The sequence below is a fragment of the Neolamprologus multifasciatus genome, chromosome 3, assembly GCF_963576455.1.
Source record: "Neolamprologus multifasciatus chromosome 3, fNeoMul1.2, whole genome shotgun sequence".
Classification (NCBI taxonomy): Eukaryota; Metazoa; Chordata; class Actinopteri; order Cichliformes; family Cichlidae; genus Neolamprologus; species Neolamprologus multifasciatus.
Window position 1 is genome coordinate 18519862 of NC_140441.1, and position 15476 is coordinate 18535337.

Below are 15476 nucleotides of genomic sequence, written 5' to 3' on the forward strand. Positions count from 1 at the left end.
ACAAACAGCCGCACCAACAACCACGACTGCAGCTCCAACAACAACGACTGCAGCTCCAACCACCACAACAGCGGCACCAACAACCACGACTGCAGTTCCAAGAACTACTACAGCCGCACCAACAACCACGACTGCAGCTCCAACAACCACGACTGCAACAACCACAACAGCCACACAAACAACCACGATTGCAGCTCCAACAACCACAACAGCCGCACCAACAACCACAACGGCAGCTCCAACAACCACGACTGCAGCTCCAACAACCACAACAGCCGCACCAACAACCACGACTGCAGCTCCAACAACCACAACAGCTGCACCAACAACCACGACTGCAGCTCCAACAACCACAACTGCAGCTCCAACAACCACAACGACCGCACCAACAACCACGACTGCAGCTCCAACAACGACAACTGCAGCTCCAACAACCACAACAGCCGCACCAACAACCACAACTGCAGCTCCAACAACCACAACAGCCGCTCCAACAACCACTACATCTGCTCCAACAACCACGACTGCAGCTCCAACAACCACAACTGCAGCTCCAACAACCACAACGACCGCACCAACAACCACGACTGCAGCTCCAACAACGACAACTGCAGCTCCAACAACCACAACAGCAGCACCAACAACCACGACTGCAGTTCCAACAACCACTACAGCCGCACCAACAACCACAACGGCAGCTCCAACAACCATGACAAGTGCACCAACAACCACAACAGCCGCACCAACAACCACGACTGCAGCTCCAACAACCACGACAAGTGCACCAACAACCACGACTGCAGCTCCAACAACCACGACTGCAGCTCCAACAACCACGACAGCCGCACCAACAACCACGACTGCAGCTCCAACAACCACAACAGCCGCACCAACAACAACAACTGCAGGTCCAATAACCACGACTGCAGCTCCAACAACCACAACAGCCGCACCAACAACCACGACTGCAGCTCCAACAACCACTACAGCCGCACCAACAACCACACCTGCAGCTCCCACAACCACAACAGCCGAATCAACAACCAGGAGTGCAGCTCCAACAACAACAACAAGCGCACCAGCAACCACGACTGCAGCTCCAACAACCACAACAGCCGCACCAACTACCATGACTGCAGCTCCAACAACCACAACACCCACTGCAACAACCACAACACCCACTGCAACAACCACAACAGCCGCACCAACAACCACAACTGCAGCTCCAACAACGACAACAGCCGCACCAACAACCACGACTGCAGCTCCAACAACCACAACAGTCGCACCAACAACCACGACTGCAGCTCCAACAACCACAACAGCCGCACCAACAACCACGACTGCAGCTCCAACAACAACGACTGCAGCTCCAACAACCACAACAAGCTTGCCCACAACCACAACTGCAGCTCCAAGAACCACAACTGCAACTCCAACAATCACAACAGCCGCACCAACTACCATGACTGCAGCTCCAACAACCACAACACCCACTGCAACAACCACAACAGCCGCACCAACAACCACGACTGCAGCTCCAACAACCACAACAAGTGCACCCACAACCACGACTGCAGCTCCAACAACCACAACAGCCGCACCCACAACCACGACTGCAGCTCCAACAACCACAACAGCCGCACCAACTACCACAATTGCAGCTAAAACAACCACGACTGTAGCTCCAACAACAACAACAGTCGCACCAACAACCACGACTGCAGCTCCAACAACCACAACACCCTCTCCAACAACCACAACAGCCGCACCAACAACCACGACTGCAGCTCCAACAACCACAACTGCAGCTCCAACAACCATTACTGCAGCTCCAACAACAACAACAAGCGCACTAACCACCACGACTGCAGCTCCAACAACCACAACAGCCGCACCAACTACCATGACTGCAGCTCCAACAACCACAACACCCACTGCAACAACCACAACACCCACTGCAACAACCACAACAGCCGCACCAACAACCACAACTGCAGCTCCAACAACGACAACAGCCGCACCAACAACCACGACTGCAGCTCCAACAACCACAACAGTCGCACCAACAACCACGACTGCAGCTCCAACAACCACAACAGCCGCACCAACAACCACGACTGCAGCTCCAACAACAACGACTGCAGCTCCAACAACCACAACAAGCTTGCCCACAACCACAACTGCAGCTCCAAGAACCACGACTGCAGCTCCAACAACCACATCAGCCGCACCAACAACAACAACGGCAGCTCCAACAACCACGACTGCAGCTCCAACAACCACAACAGCCGCACCAACAACCACGACTGCAGCTCCAACAACCACGACTGCAGCTCCAACAACCACAACAAGCTTGCCCACAACCACGACTGCAGCTCCAACAACCACGACTGCAGCTCCAACAACCACATCAGCCGCACCAACAACAACAACGGCAGCTCCAACAACCACGACTGCAGCTCCAACAACCACAACAGCCGCACCAACAACCACGACTGCAGCTCCAACAACCACGACTGCAGCTCCAACAACCACAACTGCAGCTCCAACAACCACAACAGCCGCACCAACAACCACAACTGCAGCTCCAACAACCACAACAGCCGCACCAACAACCACAACTGCAGGTCCAATAACCACGACTGCAGCTCCAACATCCATTACTGCAGCTCCAACAACAACAACAAGCGCACTAACCACCACGACTGCAGCTCCGACAACCACGACTGCAGCTCCAACAACCACAACAGCCGCACCAACAACCACGACAGCCGCAACAACAACCACGACTGCAGCTCCAACAACCACAACAACCTTGCCCACAACCACGACAGCAGCTCCAACAACCACAACAGCCACGCCAACAACCACAACTGCAGCTCCAAGAACCACAACTGCAACTCCAACAACCACAACAGCTGCACCAACAACCACGACTGCAGCTCCAACAACCACGACTGCACCTCCAACAAACACAACAGCCGCACCAACAACCACGACTGCAGCTCCAACAACCACAACAGATGCACCAACTATCATGACTGCAGCTCCAACAAACACAACACCCACTGCAACAACCACAACAGCCGCACCAAGAACCACAACTGCAGCTCCAACAACCACAACAAGTGCACCCACAACCACGACTGCAGCTCCAACAACCACAACAGCCGCACCAACAACCACAACTGCAGCTAAAACAACCACGACTGTAGCTCCAACAACCACAACTGCAGCTCCAACAACCATTACTGCAGCTCCAACAACAACAACAAGCGCACTAACCACCACGACTGCAGCTCCAACAACCACAAGTAGAGCTCCAACAACGACGACAGGCACACCAACCACTGCAACAACCACTGCAGCTCCAACAACCACAACAGCCGCACCAACACCTACAACAGCAGCTCCAACAACCACGACTGCAACTCCAGCAACCACAACAGCCACACCAACAACCACGACTGCAGCTGCAACAACCACTACAACCACTCCAACAACCACAACTGCAGCTCCATCAACCACAACTACAGCTCCATCAACCGCAACACCCGCTCCAACAACCACCACAGCCGCACCAACAACCACAACACCGGCTCCAACAACCACGAGTGCAGCTCCAGCAAGTACAACAGCCGCACCAACAACCATGACTGCAGCTCCAACCATCACAACAGCAACACCAACAACCACAACCACAGCTCCAACAACCACAACAGCAGCTCTGACAACCATAACAGCCACAACAACAACCACGACTGCAGCTCCACCAACCACAGCACCTGCTCCAACAACCACAACTACAGCTCCAACTTCAATAACCACCGCACCAACAACCACGACTGCAGCTCCAACAACCACAACACCGGCTCCAACATCCACAACTGCAGTTCCAACAACCATAACACCCGCTCCAACTACCACGAGTGCAGCTCCAGCAAGCACAACAGCCGCACCAACAACCATGACTGCAGCTCGAACAACCACGAATGCAACTCCAGCAACCACAATAGCCACACCAACAACCACGACTGCAGCTGCAACAACCGCTCCAACAACCACAACTGCAGCTCCATCAACCACAACTACAGCTCCAACAACCGCAACACCCGCTCCAACAACCACCACAGCCGCACCAACAACCACAACACCGGCTCCAACAACCACGAGTGCAGCTCCAGCAAGTACAACAGCCGCACCAACAACCATGACTGCAGCTCCAACCATCACAACAGCAACACCAACAACCACAACCACAGCTCCAACAACCACAACAGCAGCTCTGACAACCATAACAGCCACAACAACAACCATGACTGCAGCTCCACCAACCACAGCACCTGCTCCAACAACCACAACTACAGCTCCAACATCAATAACCACCGCACCAACAACCACGACTGCAGCTCCAACAACCACAACACCGGCTCCAACATCCACAACTGCAGTTCCAACAACCATAACACCCGCTCCAACTACCACGAGTGCAGCTCCAGCAAGCACAACAGCCGCACCAACAACCATGACTGCAGCTCCAACAACCAGAACAGCAACACCAACAACCACAACCACAGCTCCAACAACCACAACAGCATCTCTGACAACCATAACAGCCGCAACAACAACTACGACTGCACCTCCAACATTGACCGCCCCTTCCCCATCAACCACCACAGCCCCGCCCTCCACCACAGCCCTTCCATTTACCATGACCGCTCCTTCAACAACCACAACAGCAGTTCAAAACACAAAAACCCCTCCAACAACTGGCAGGGATACAGTAATGAGATATGTCACATTCAGGTCACTTCAGAGCAATTTTGAAATAGACTTGTTGAATTCATCATCTGCAGCCTTTACAAGTCGATCTTTAATGATAAAGAAACAGGTCAGTAACTTTTTCCCAAAATCCTTTGTGAAATTAATTTCCTCTCAGTACTAGGTTAATGCCCTTTTCCAACAATATTTTCATGTTGAGTTTTTTTGTTTAACTACATAAGCACCTCTACCATGACCGTAATCCTAACACATCAGTCTGTTTCAATCCCTACAGAGCACTTCAGTTCAATATAATTTCTTTTTTGTTATTCTTCATTCAAAGGGATGAACTTTCCACACACAAGGAGATGTCTATAATGTTCATACGTATGTCAAATATTTAAAAAAAACAACAGAAAAAATAGTTTTAAGAAAATCTCTTTTGTGTGTGTAGATTGAACCTGCTTACATTGAGGCCTTCCTCTCTTCTTTTGTCTCCTTGAAAGTGGTGAGCTTCAGGTAATTTCCACATTTTGACATATCATGTAGGGCATTGACCTAAAAAGCTAATATGCAAAACAATAACTTGTGTTTCTGCATTTGCAGGAAGGGATCAGTCATAAACACCATGGAACTTCAGTTTGTAAACTTTTCTGTCCCAAATGACACTGAGATTAGGAATGTTTTGATCGGGCAAGCCTCAAATGTGAACGGCTTTGACATCGAAAGGGCCTCCATCAACATCAGTGACACTGCTCCAACAACAGCCACTCCACCAGAAACAACTGCAACTACAACAACAGTTGCAGCAACTCCAACCACTATCCCAACTACAAAAGCACCAACTGGACCTGTCCAAATTGTTCTGTTTCTACAGTTCCTTGAACCATATGTACCTGATCTCGCAGATCCTACCAGCAGTGCATATCAAGATCGCAAAAAACGAGTTGAAGAGACGGTGAGTAATATTTGAACTTAATACAAATTACATATTGACTGAAACAGTATCTAGAGAACAAATCTAGGAGCAAAAGATAGATGTATTTCAAATGATGTATTTTAAATAAGGGTTTTTAGATAATGTAATTTTGAAGTTGTTTCACCTGGTTTAAATTTTCTTTTTGTGTTTATTTTTTTGCAGTGTGATAGAATATACAGAGCAAAATTTTTTAACTTCATCCGTGCCATTGTGATTGGGTTCAGGTAGATGTTTTTTAACATTGGTTATTTTTCACACACTTATTAATTAAATTTCATTTTGAATGTTAAAAGTGACATGTAACATCTGCCTCACTCTCTTTCATGACACAGATCTGTTATAGTCCAAAAACAAGTGGATAGAACTGAGGCATTGGTGGAGCTTGTGTTCAATCAAACAATTCCCAATGCACAAGTCCCAGATAATATTACTATTGTTGAAGCTTTAAGAGATGCTATTAACAGATCCAGCATTAATTTCACCATCCAAATACTTCCTGAGACAGTATCAGTAACTTCTGGTGAGTATTAGAAAATGCAAACAAAAGTTAGTTTGGTAATTAATCAGTGATAAATAAATTATTTTAGTCTGTACAGAAATATATATTAATCTATTTTTGAAAAATATTTTATAGTTCCTGTCATTGTCACGGACAATTCCACCACACCTCTACCAACCACTGTCACTTCCACTACTGCTGCACTGACTACTACTTCAACTACTGCTGCACCGACTACTAGTTCCACTACTGCTGCACTGACTACTAGTTCCACTACTGCTTCAGCTACAACTGTTGTACCTACAACTACAGTTTCAAGTGGAGTATCCCACAAGATTAATCCCAGGATTGCTTTCCTCCTGGTGCTGTTGTTATGCCTTCTATCAAGCCAGCAATAGCATCTGTGCTGGTTTCCATGTGAAAGGCCAACAGAACACGATCTCTTTTAATAACATGAAAAAAATGTAATGTCAGCAGAAATCTGATATGTTATTATTTATAAGGGTTGTTGGGTTCGTTCAGGTGCACTTTAATTGGACACATCAGAAAGAGTAGCTCTAGTATGTTTATCTACATTAAAATATTTTCAGGTGGGAATGACCCTGCCCTGAACAGAATGACACAAATAATTTTAAGCATCCGGTTAATTAAATCACCAATAAAAAGCCTGACAATGCATGGGCAAAACATTTAAATATATACTGTGGGTGCCCCGTAACATAGAGGCTTAGTAATTAGTACTATGCAGTGGCCTGAAATTAAGTGAAGTCCAGGTCTTTTGCTTGTAAGTGTATCTCTGTCTTCATGTCTGTTAACTATTCCTCTTTCGAATATGAGGCCAAAAGTACATAAATTCTTATTTTTTTCTTCTTTTCATCTTTTTAATATAATTATCGACAGCATTTTTTCATTCTTTACATCAATTCATTGTTTCTAAATGCTTGTAAAATTATATATTTTGAGTTCTATTTCATATATATCATACACAGTATATATCACAAATTACATGTAATAGTGTTAAGAATGGATCTTCAGGTGTCCCAAAACATGCACTGTCACTTTTCTTATTTATACAAATGTATTTTTATAAGTATCTTTACATGTATTCTGTGAAATTTCTTTTAATTTGCACATTTTCTGTAAGAAAAGTCAAAATGACCAGAATACATCTTTATGAGAAATTAACACTATTAATTAACACTATTTAGGTTTGGGTAAATAAAAAACAAATCAGGGAACTTTCAGGATGTGCAACAACTGCATGTAAAAAGCTTTAATAAAAACAGAATATTTACAGATTGGTTTCTGTTATGTCATTTCCTTAAATGAATTTTTGCAATAATTCCTCACAACCTGATAGTGTCACACTCAGATATGTCAGGGGGTGAGCTTGCAAGAGAGAGCCATACCTTTCAAATATGTCCATCGATCCATTCATCCATCCATCCATTTTCTGTGTTAAAATGACTAAGACTACTCTACTTAAATCTGGGGGGAGAAATGTTTGAACTGCTGTGAAATTTCCGGAGGCTTCAAGTTCTGTTTTCAAGTCAGCTGAAAGGGAGGTGGTTAATGTTTCTAAGCCAGCCTTTCAGCCATGTACTTTTCAGCAAGGGCACAGGCAGTTGGTAGAGACATAAATTGCAGGCTGTAACTTAGGCTCTCTGAAGGAAGAGGCTGTCTGTTCCCCCAAAGACATCGTCTGGTCCTGCCTCGTCTGGTCCTGCCTCGTCTGGTCCTGCCTCGTCTGGTCCTGTGGTTGCAACAGCGCCATCAGAGCCAACTCAGCCTGTTCCACCTCGCCTTCGTCGGCCACTTTCCAGGCCCCAAAGTTGGTATCATGGCTGTCGAGGGAGGCCTCCTGAAAGAATTTGCCGCCGCCGCTGGCTTCGCGGCTGACCTCCGGACCTGCTCTGTTGCCGCCACTGCCACCCGCATGGCCGGCCCCCTGATTTGTTTTGTCTTCGCCGCCGCCATTGCCGCGTGCACGGTCGGCCCCTAGAATTGTTTCCCCGTCATGACCGTTGCCGTCTGCATGGTCGACCCCTGAACTTTTTCGTGGACTCCTGTTGAGATCCGCTCTGGTTTTGTTTGATCATTTCTGTATTCCTGGACTTTTGATTTCTTGGACTGTTTCTAGGTCTCCAGTGTTTTTTGGTTTTTGACCTGTTTCCCTGACCCCCAGTGTTTGTGTTGCACTGTTTTTCTTGTGCTTATAAACTACTCTGGACTCATGGCCTTTGTTTTCTGTTTTGTTCCTTGCTTTTCTGATAGTAGAGAGGACAGAGCACATTCCACAGGAGCTTCACCCCCACCTTTGTTGGAAGCAGAAAAACAGGGAGCCAAGGCCATAACTCGGGCTCACTGAAAGTTAGAAAGTATGTGGATGTTTAGGTTTTATGACTTTCGAGGGGGGCCGAAGCTATAAAAATGTAAGAAACGCTCAGACACTTCGCAAACAGGCGGACACACTCCTGCACTCATCTCCCCTCCGGATGGTGTATGCTCATAAAGTGTTGAATTGTATGGAATAAAATGATTGTTGATTGAGCATTTATACACCGAGTATTGTCTTTCCTTCAGCCCAAAGATCAAAAGAATTGGGAGGATTTAACAAGTGGGAGGTAGATTAGAGCGTTCTACATTGCATCCACACATCAAGCACCCAGTCATCTTACCAAAGACTTGCCATATCGCAGAGTTACTGATTGATTGCTATCATCAGCAAGTGAAACATCAAGAATGGGGCATGACGATAAATGAGCTGAGATCAAATGGAATATGGATACTAGGATGCAGTCAAGCAGTATCATCCTTTATCTACAACTGTATTAAGTGCAGGAAATTCAGACGTCGAGCAGAAGAGCAAAAGATGGCAAACCTACCAAGTGAGAGAATGGATACAACTCCTCTCTTCACGTATTGTGGGATGGATTGTTTCGGCTCGTTCTACATTAAAAAAGGAAGAAAAGAACTGAAGCGTTATGGGCTTCTATTTACCTGTCTATGCTCTCGTGTGGTGCACATAGAGCTACTCGATATGTCAACCGACGCTTTTCTAAACTCACTGTGTTCATTCATTGCTTTGCGTGGAAATGTACATCAGTTGCAATCAGATCAAGGCACAAATTTTGGGGGAGCCAGACGTGAGTTTCTGGAAGCAGTAAAGGAAATGGATCAGGAAAGTCTGAAACAGCTAGGCTGCGAGTTTGTGATGAATCCTCCCTCTGCCAGTCATATGGGTGGAGCCTGGGAAAGACAAGTCATCAATACTACTGCCACCACCGGGAGACTTTGTAAAGGAAGATTTGTATCTTTGCAAAAGATGGCGTAGAGTCCAGTACTTGGCCAATGAATTTTGGCACAAATGGAAGAAAGAGTATTTATTGAGCCTACAACAAAGACAAAAGTGGCACAAAACAAACAGAAATGCAAAGGTCAATGACATATTGATCGTACAAGATGACCAAGCATCAAGAAACGACTGGAAGTTGGCCAAAGTTGTTGCCATACACCCGAGTGAAGATCGATGTATACACAAAGTACAACTGTTAATGAGTGACTCATTGTTAGATGACCTTGGAAAGAGACTGAGTAAACCAGTTCTACTTGAAAGACCTATACACAAGACTGTGACACTATTAGAAGCAGTGTCACAGTTTACATTTCATAAGTTCATGTGTGGAAATCACAAGTGATTTGATGGGAGTTTAGCTGCCGTCATAGGCAACTCTCACATTTAAGTTCATTTTTATAAGATATTTAAGGTTGAAACAATAAGTAGTTGAAATATTAATAAATAAGAAATAACTAGTAATTTGTGTTTTGTTGATTAGACTTATATGTTTAAATGTGTTTTTTGTACTAATTGTGCAATTAGATAGGAATCAGAATCAGAATGAATCAGAATCAGAATCAGAATTTAGGAACTGAAACCCCGAGGTTTCTGATAGCTAGAGTGACTTAGGGGTGTTGACTCATTGAAACTAACATAATCATCCTGCTGCAACCAGGTTTCTGTTGACAGAATAAATCGATTTGTTGATCAGTTATTAAGTCATGTACTAACAGAGACTTGGAAGAGAGAGACCTAATGTTTAAAAATCCACAGTTCACTGTTTTACTCTTTGGTTCAGATGTGGATACTGTATTTTTCTTTCTTTGTGATTTTTTTATATTTAAGTCCTTTTTTGCTGGTTTTTAGTTTGTTTTTTGTCTGTTTGGGAGCTGACATAGTCTCAATGGAGATGGGGTTTTGGGGAGATAACAGGAGGAGAGAAGCTGCAGAGAGGTGTGTATGACTGCAACTCTGCTTCTTGGTCCCAACTCTGGATAGTCCCATCTTGGGGGGTTTAATAAATTTGGCCAGATTTCTAGAGATGAGAGCTGCTCCATCCAAAGTGGAACGGATGCCGTCTCTCCTAACAAGACCAGGTTTCCTCCAGAAAGTTTCCCAATTATCTATAAAGCCCACATTGTTTTCTGGACACCACTCAGACAGCCAAGGAGACCATGCAGCTAAACATGTCACTCCTGGTCCAACTGGGGAGGGGACCAGAGAAAACTACAGAGTCAGACATTGTTTTGGCAAAGTTACACACCGATTCAATATTGAGTTTAGTGACCTCCGATTGACGTAACCGGGTGTCATTACTGCCGACGTGAATTATAATTTTACTGAATTTACACAGACTCTTAGCCATCACTTTTAAATTTCCCTCAATGTCGCCTGCTCTGGCCCTTGGAAGACAATTGACTTTGGTTGCTGTTGTTTCTAGCTTCACATGTCTCAAAACAGAATCTCCAATTACCAGAGTTTGATCCTTGGCAGGTGTGTCACCGAGTGGGGAAAAACGGTTTGACACATGAACAGGTTGGTGGTGTACCTGGGGCTTCTGTTTAAGACTATGTTTCCTTCTCACCGCCACCCAGGCATCCTCTTTCCATTGCTGCTCGGGGCCTGCCGGGTGACAGCTAGCGGGGTCTATGTTACCTTCGGCTGCACCGGTGTCCTGGGAATCCATCCTACCTGACAAACCATCCTAGCTGTTGTTTCTGCGCACAACACAAAATTAAGTGGCGAACTGTCCTAACTTTGTGAATATTAGCTAGAAAAATACTCTGATGGGTAAAATTAAGTGCCAAATCGTCCTACCTTTGTTACTCTGAGCTAGAAGCATGCTTTAACAGCTAAAATTCAGTGGCGAACAATTAGGGTTGCCAACTCCCTGAGAAATAAATAAGGGACACCTCGTGGCCAGGGCCGGGCAACCCAGTTGTCTTCACCCTTCCCAGTGTGGTGAATTTTTTAGCTCTTTTTTTGTGTGTGAAATTATTTTTTTAACCATTTGACTTGAATTTGATTTAAGTAGATGCGTATTCTTTGTGATATCAACACATGGGAAACAAAAATCATTTAGCCATTTATTTTTAGCTCAAAATGACAACATTAACACAATAAAACAGGTCTCTTTCTTAAACAGAAGCCTGTCATGCTTAACTTTTGAGAATAAAAGTAAATCTTTCTTTAAAAGAACTCTGTCCTGCTTAACTTAAAATTATATAAATTAATAGAAAACAATAGAAAGAAAAATATTCTTGAAACAGTGCACATTTAGTGCATTTAGTGCAATTGGCTTCAGTAGAGGCATTATTTCAGCTTTTGCTCCCGTTTGTAAACCCACTTGTTCCCATGATTACGCATCATAACTCATCATCATTTTTCATCTATGTATTACTTTTATGTATTACTTATCTATTTGTTGTAATCATCTATCCTTGCAGTTGTTTATTACACAAAAAAAATTATATTATCACACTTCTGGCCACATAGCACTGACATTCACTGCACATGCCCATTTTAACCTTAACCAGAGGGTTTAAAAACAAACAAACCAGTGTTTACCATATCTGCTTCTGCCGTGGCCTGGTGGACAAAAATTGGTTAAGGGTTCCCCGAGCTTTCACGCCCCTCATGTTCTTCATGTGCCCACCATTAGAAGCATGCCTATGCCTATGCTTGTTGGAAAATTTGGATGATGTCACTACAGAAACTAATACAGTCATTATACAGTATACATCATACAGTCGTTTTTTACTGCCCTATGCATCGCCAAGAAAACGGTCCTCATGAACTGGAAAAATAAAAATAATCTTAATTCTAGCCAATATAGAAACTATCTAATAGATCACATTAGTCTCGATATAGCCTCTGCCACCACATTAGATCAATCCCTCTGGGCTCCTTTGATCGGCTCCATCACCTAGCGGGGGTAGGGGGTCGTGGTTTGGTCCCGCCTTGGCTATTGTGGTTGATGTGGAGGTTGGGATGGGCTTAGGGCACCTGGAGGACCCCTAGAGACGTTATCCCTGGAGGGCTTAACCCGGGGGTTGTGTTCATAACCTGGTTAGTGGCTCTGGTCGCTCTCAGAGGTTGTTCTCCTCGTGGCTGCGTGCAGCGGGGCTGGAGGATGGTCTGTGCTGGCGGACGTAGGTTACTGGCCTGGTGGCCTGGCTGCCCCTGAGTGGATCCGGGGCGGGCGTGGGGGTTTGGGGTTCGGGGGTGCTTCGCCTCCGTGCTGGGGCTCTGGCTGGGCCTTGGGGGCTTTGGTCCTCGTCGGTGTGTCGCCGAGGTTGTGGGCGGGTGGGTGCACGGGGGCTCAGCCCTGGCGCAGGGGGCCTCTTGTGCATCGGCCTAACCGGGGGGGCTCTTCAACTGGCAGGGAGGTTGTTCCATCCTTGCAGGAGTCCACTCTGCAGGTGGGGGAGAGACATAGGAGAGGTGGAGAATAAACTTAACCTGGGTGTCTGTTGTCTTGTGTAGTCTGGGAGATGATTGAATGTTGGGGTGGGTACAGTTTCCTCTGCGGTGGGGTAGGGTGGGCTGCCCCGGGTCCTGTGGGGCTTGGCGGTGCTGCTGCCGTAGGCCCCGGTCTGGATGGGCCTGGGCTCCCTTGCCTTGGTGGATACCAGAGGACGGGGGTGCCTACTGGGGTCAGCGGGGCAGCTGGCCCTAGGGAGGGACATCCTCCCCTCCCTTCTTTTCCTCCCCATCCCCGGCTACCTCCCTCTTCCCGCTCCACCACACCCACCCACACAGGTAGGGCCTTGGGGTGCGGGTGTGTCACCAGGGTGCAGGGGAGACATTCCCCCCCCGTCCTCTTCTGGCCACCTGTGCCTCAATTTTATCTCACAACTTAGACATCCACATTACTTACACTCTCATAACACACACACACATATATATATATATATATATATATATATATATATAGGGCCTTGAGGGTGGGCACGTTAACGGCGTCCAGTAGACGGTCTGTGTATTCAAACCTACCTCTGGCGCCGGTGCCCACCTCTCAATTTTAAATCCATGTAGACATTGAGGGTTCTCAGGAGGGGCCGTGCTAACACCTGCTGCTCTCTGGCAGCATCACCATGCTCTCCCTTGTTTTAAATACACTTTAGAGCAACACGCAGCAACACTACACTTGAGCGGGAGGAGGGAGGTATGGGGTCTTAACACACCTCCGTTCTCTACTAGCCATTGGGGCGGGGGGGGGCTGGGAAGAGATGCTGGCTGTCCGATTAGCCTCCCTGCTGCTGCGGAGCCTGGGGCAGTCTGCTTGCCTCCACCCTGGAGGGAAGGGTAACATCTCTTGGGTCTGGGTGCCGTTTCCCCCTCTGGGGGCGAGGATACCTGGACCCGGGGTATAGAGTATGTTTGGGGAGTGTGATTGTGTGTACATGTCCATTTACGTTTATTCCTACGTTGGGTGCGTGCTGAGTGTTTGTATATGTGTGCATGAGGGTGGGAATGCATGTCTGTGTCTGTGTGTGCCTGTTTGTCTGTGTCTATATGTCAGGTCGGGTCTTAGACTCCACCTCTCTGGGAACTCCCAGGCCCTCCAAAATGTGGAGGCCTATCTCCCCTCACCACACTCCCTGCTGGTGACTGATGCCCTCAGGGGTCGGTGCATTGTTGGTTCTTGGTGTCCGGGGCTGGGCGCTCAGGTATGTACCAGCTCACTCCCGGTGGCTACTTGGCGGGGCCTGGCGCCTGCTGCTCGGTCAGCAATACGGCAAATGATGATCCATTTGGCAAAATAAATCCATTGGGTATCCTTGTTGGTCTTCAGACAACAATTCTGACGGCTAAAGAACCAAATGGGACAGGCAAAAAAAAAAAAAAAAAAAAGAAGCATGCCTATGGAAAAAGTGCGCCGGCACACAGTGCAGTGCGCTTTATAGGTGTTATCGTGCACTTTTCCAGCCAGGTGTTTTCCTTTTCCCATTCTTCCCTGTACTTTTGCAGCCTTTTTTTCTTTCTCTGAGAGGAACAAACATTGCTGGTCTAATGCTGGTCTAATGCTGGGCTTACACTGTGCGATTTGTGGCCCATTTTGAGCTGATTTTTGAGTCGTGCGACCAATTTGGTGATCGGCCCAATTTTGGCCTTCATCATGCATTGTGTAGTATACGTGGGGTAACGAGAAGCGATTAACACCTCACGACCAGCTCCCGATCATCAATCGCTCGTGAGGGTGTCACCGCAGCCGCTCACACTGCTCACGCGCAAACACGTAAACGTCAGTGAAAAAGACGGAGCAGCACGGCTGTGCAGCGTGTGATCTGGACACAAGCGATGGAGGCACAACTTGTAGAACTTTGGAAAGCTCATCCGAACCTTTTCGATGTGGCATCACCAAATTATCACGACCACAACAACCGTGAAAATAGTTGGATTTACATTGCTGCTCAATCACAGCTGCCTGATCATGTTTTTCATTAGCAATTTAGCAAAGTTGATGGCGGTGGTGTGTCTGTGTGAGTGAAAGACAGAGAGGGAGAGCGAGCGACAGATTTTCTGTTATAACCTTCATTTTATGGAGGCACAGTGTGAGCACTCAGGTCGCATCAGAGCATCGGGCGGTATAGTGTGAGACCCTGCATCGTGACCTACGAACTTATAACCCATACGAGCCAATCGTGCAGTTTGAAAATCGCACAGTGTTTGCCCAGCTTCAGGTGTACTGTCGTCTGAGACCGCAGTGTCGGCGTGCGTTTCCCTGTTGGCCATGCTTTTTGTTGTGGCCATCTGTTGTCTTCCGGTATTTTCTCCGCAAGCGACCTTTCCTCAACCAATGAGATGAGCGGTAATCTGAATTGTCATACTCGAATTGTCATAAATGTGCTGTCAGCTCATTGGTCACAAAGCAGGAGCGGAGCTGGGAATTA

At 46.8% G+C, this 15476-nt stretch overlaps 3 protein-coding genes and 1 pseudogene across 3 annotated transcripts in view; 3 read left to right on the forward strand and 1 right to left on the reverse strand.

The window, feature by feature from the left end:
- The window catches only part of LOC146521848 (uncharacterized), an 8422-nt gene extending 3139 nt beyond the window's left edge, over positions 1-5283 (forward strand). Inside the window, exons 2-3 of the mRNA XM_085147459.1 lie at positions 3322-4894; positions 5219-5283. Coding sequence (XP_085003585.1) covers positions 3322-4830 — 1509 coding nt within the window. The 3' untranslated portion in view covers positions 4831-4894; positions 5219-5283. The remainder of the gene's footprint in view (positions 1-3321; positions 4895-5218) is intronic.
- Positions 1-7951, forward strand: part of LOC146521839 (uncharacterized) — a 121997-nt gene extending 114046 nt beyond the window's left edge. Inside the window, exons 2-5 of the mRNA XM_085140744.1 lie at positions 5371-5722; positions 5906-5967; positions 6076-6263; positions 6378-7951. Coding sequence (XP_084996870.1) covers positions 5393-5722; positions 5906-5967; positions 6076-6263; positions 6378-6640 — 843 coding nt within the window. The 5' untranslated portion in view covers positions 5371-5392 and the 3' untranslated portion in view covers positions 6641-7951. The remainder of the gene's footprint in view (positions 1-5370; positions 5723-5905; positions 5968-6075; positions 6264-6377) is intronic.
- LOC146521847 (uncharacterized) overlaps positions 1-15476 on the forward strand; it is a 69540-nt gene that overhangs the window by 4327 nt on the left and 49737 nt on the right. The gene's annotated exons all lie outside the window — the stretch shown is intronic.
- LOC146521849 (uncharacterized) lies at positions 10215-12249 on the reverse strand (annotated as a pseudogene).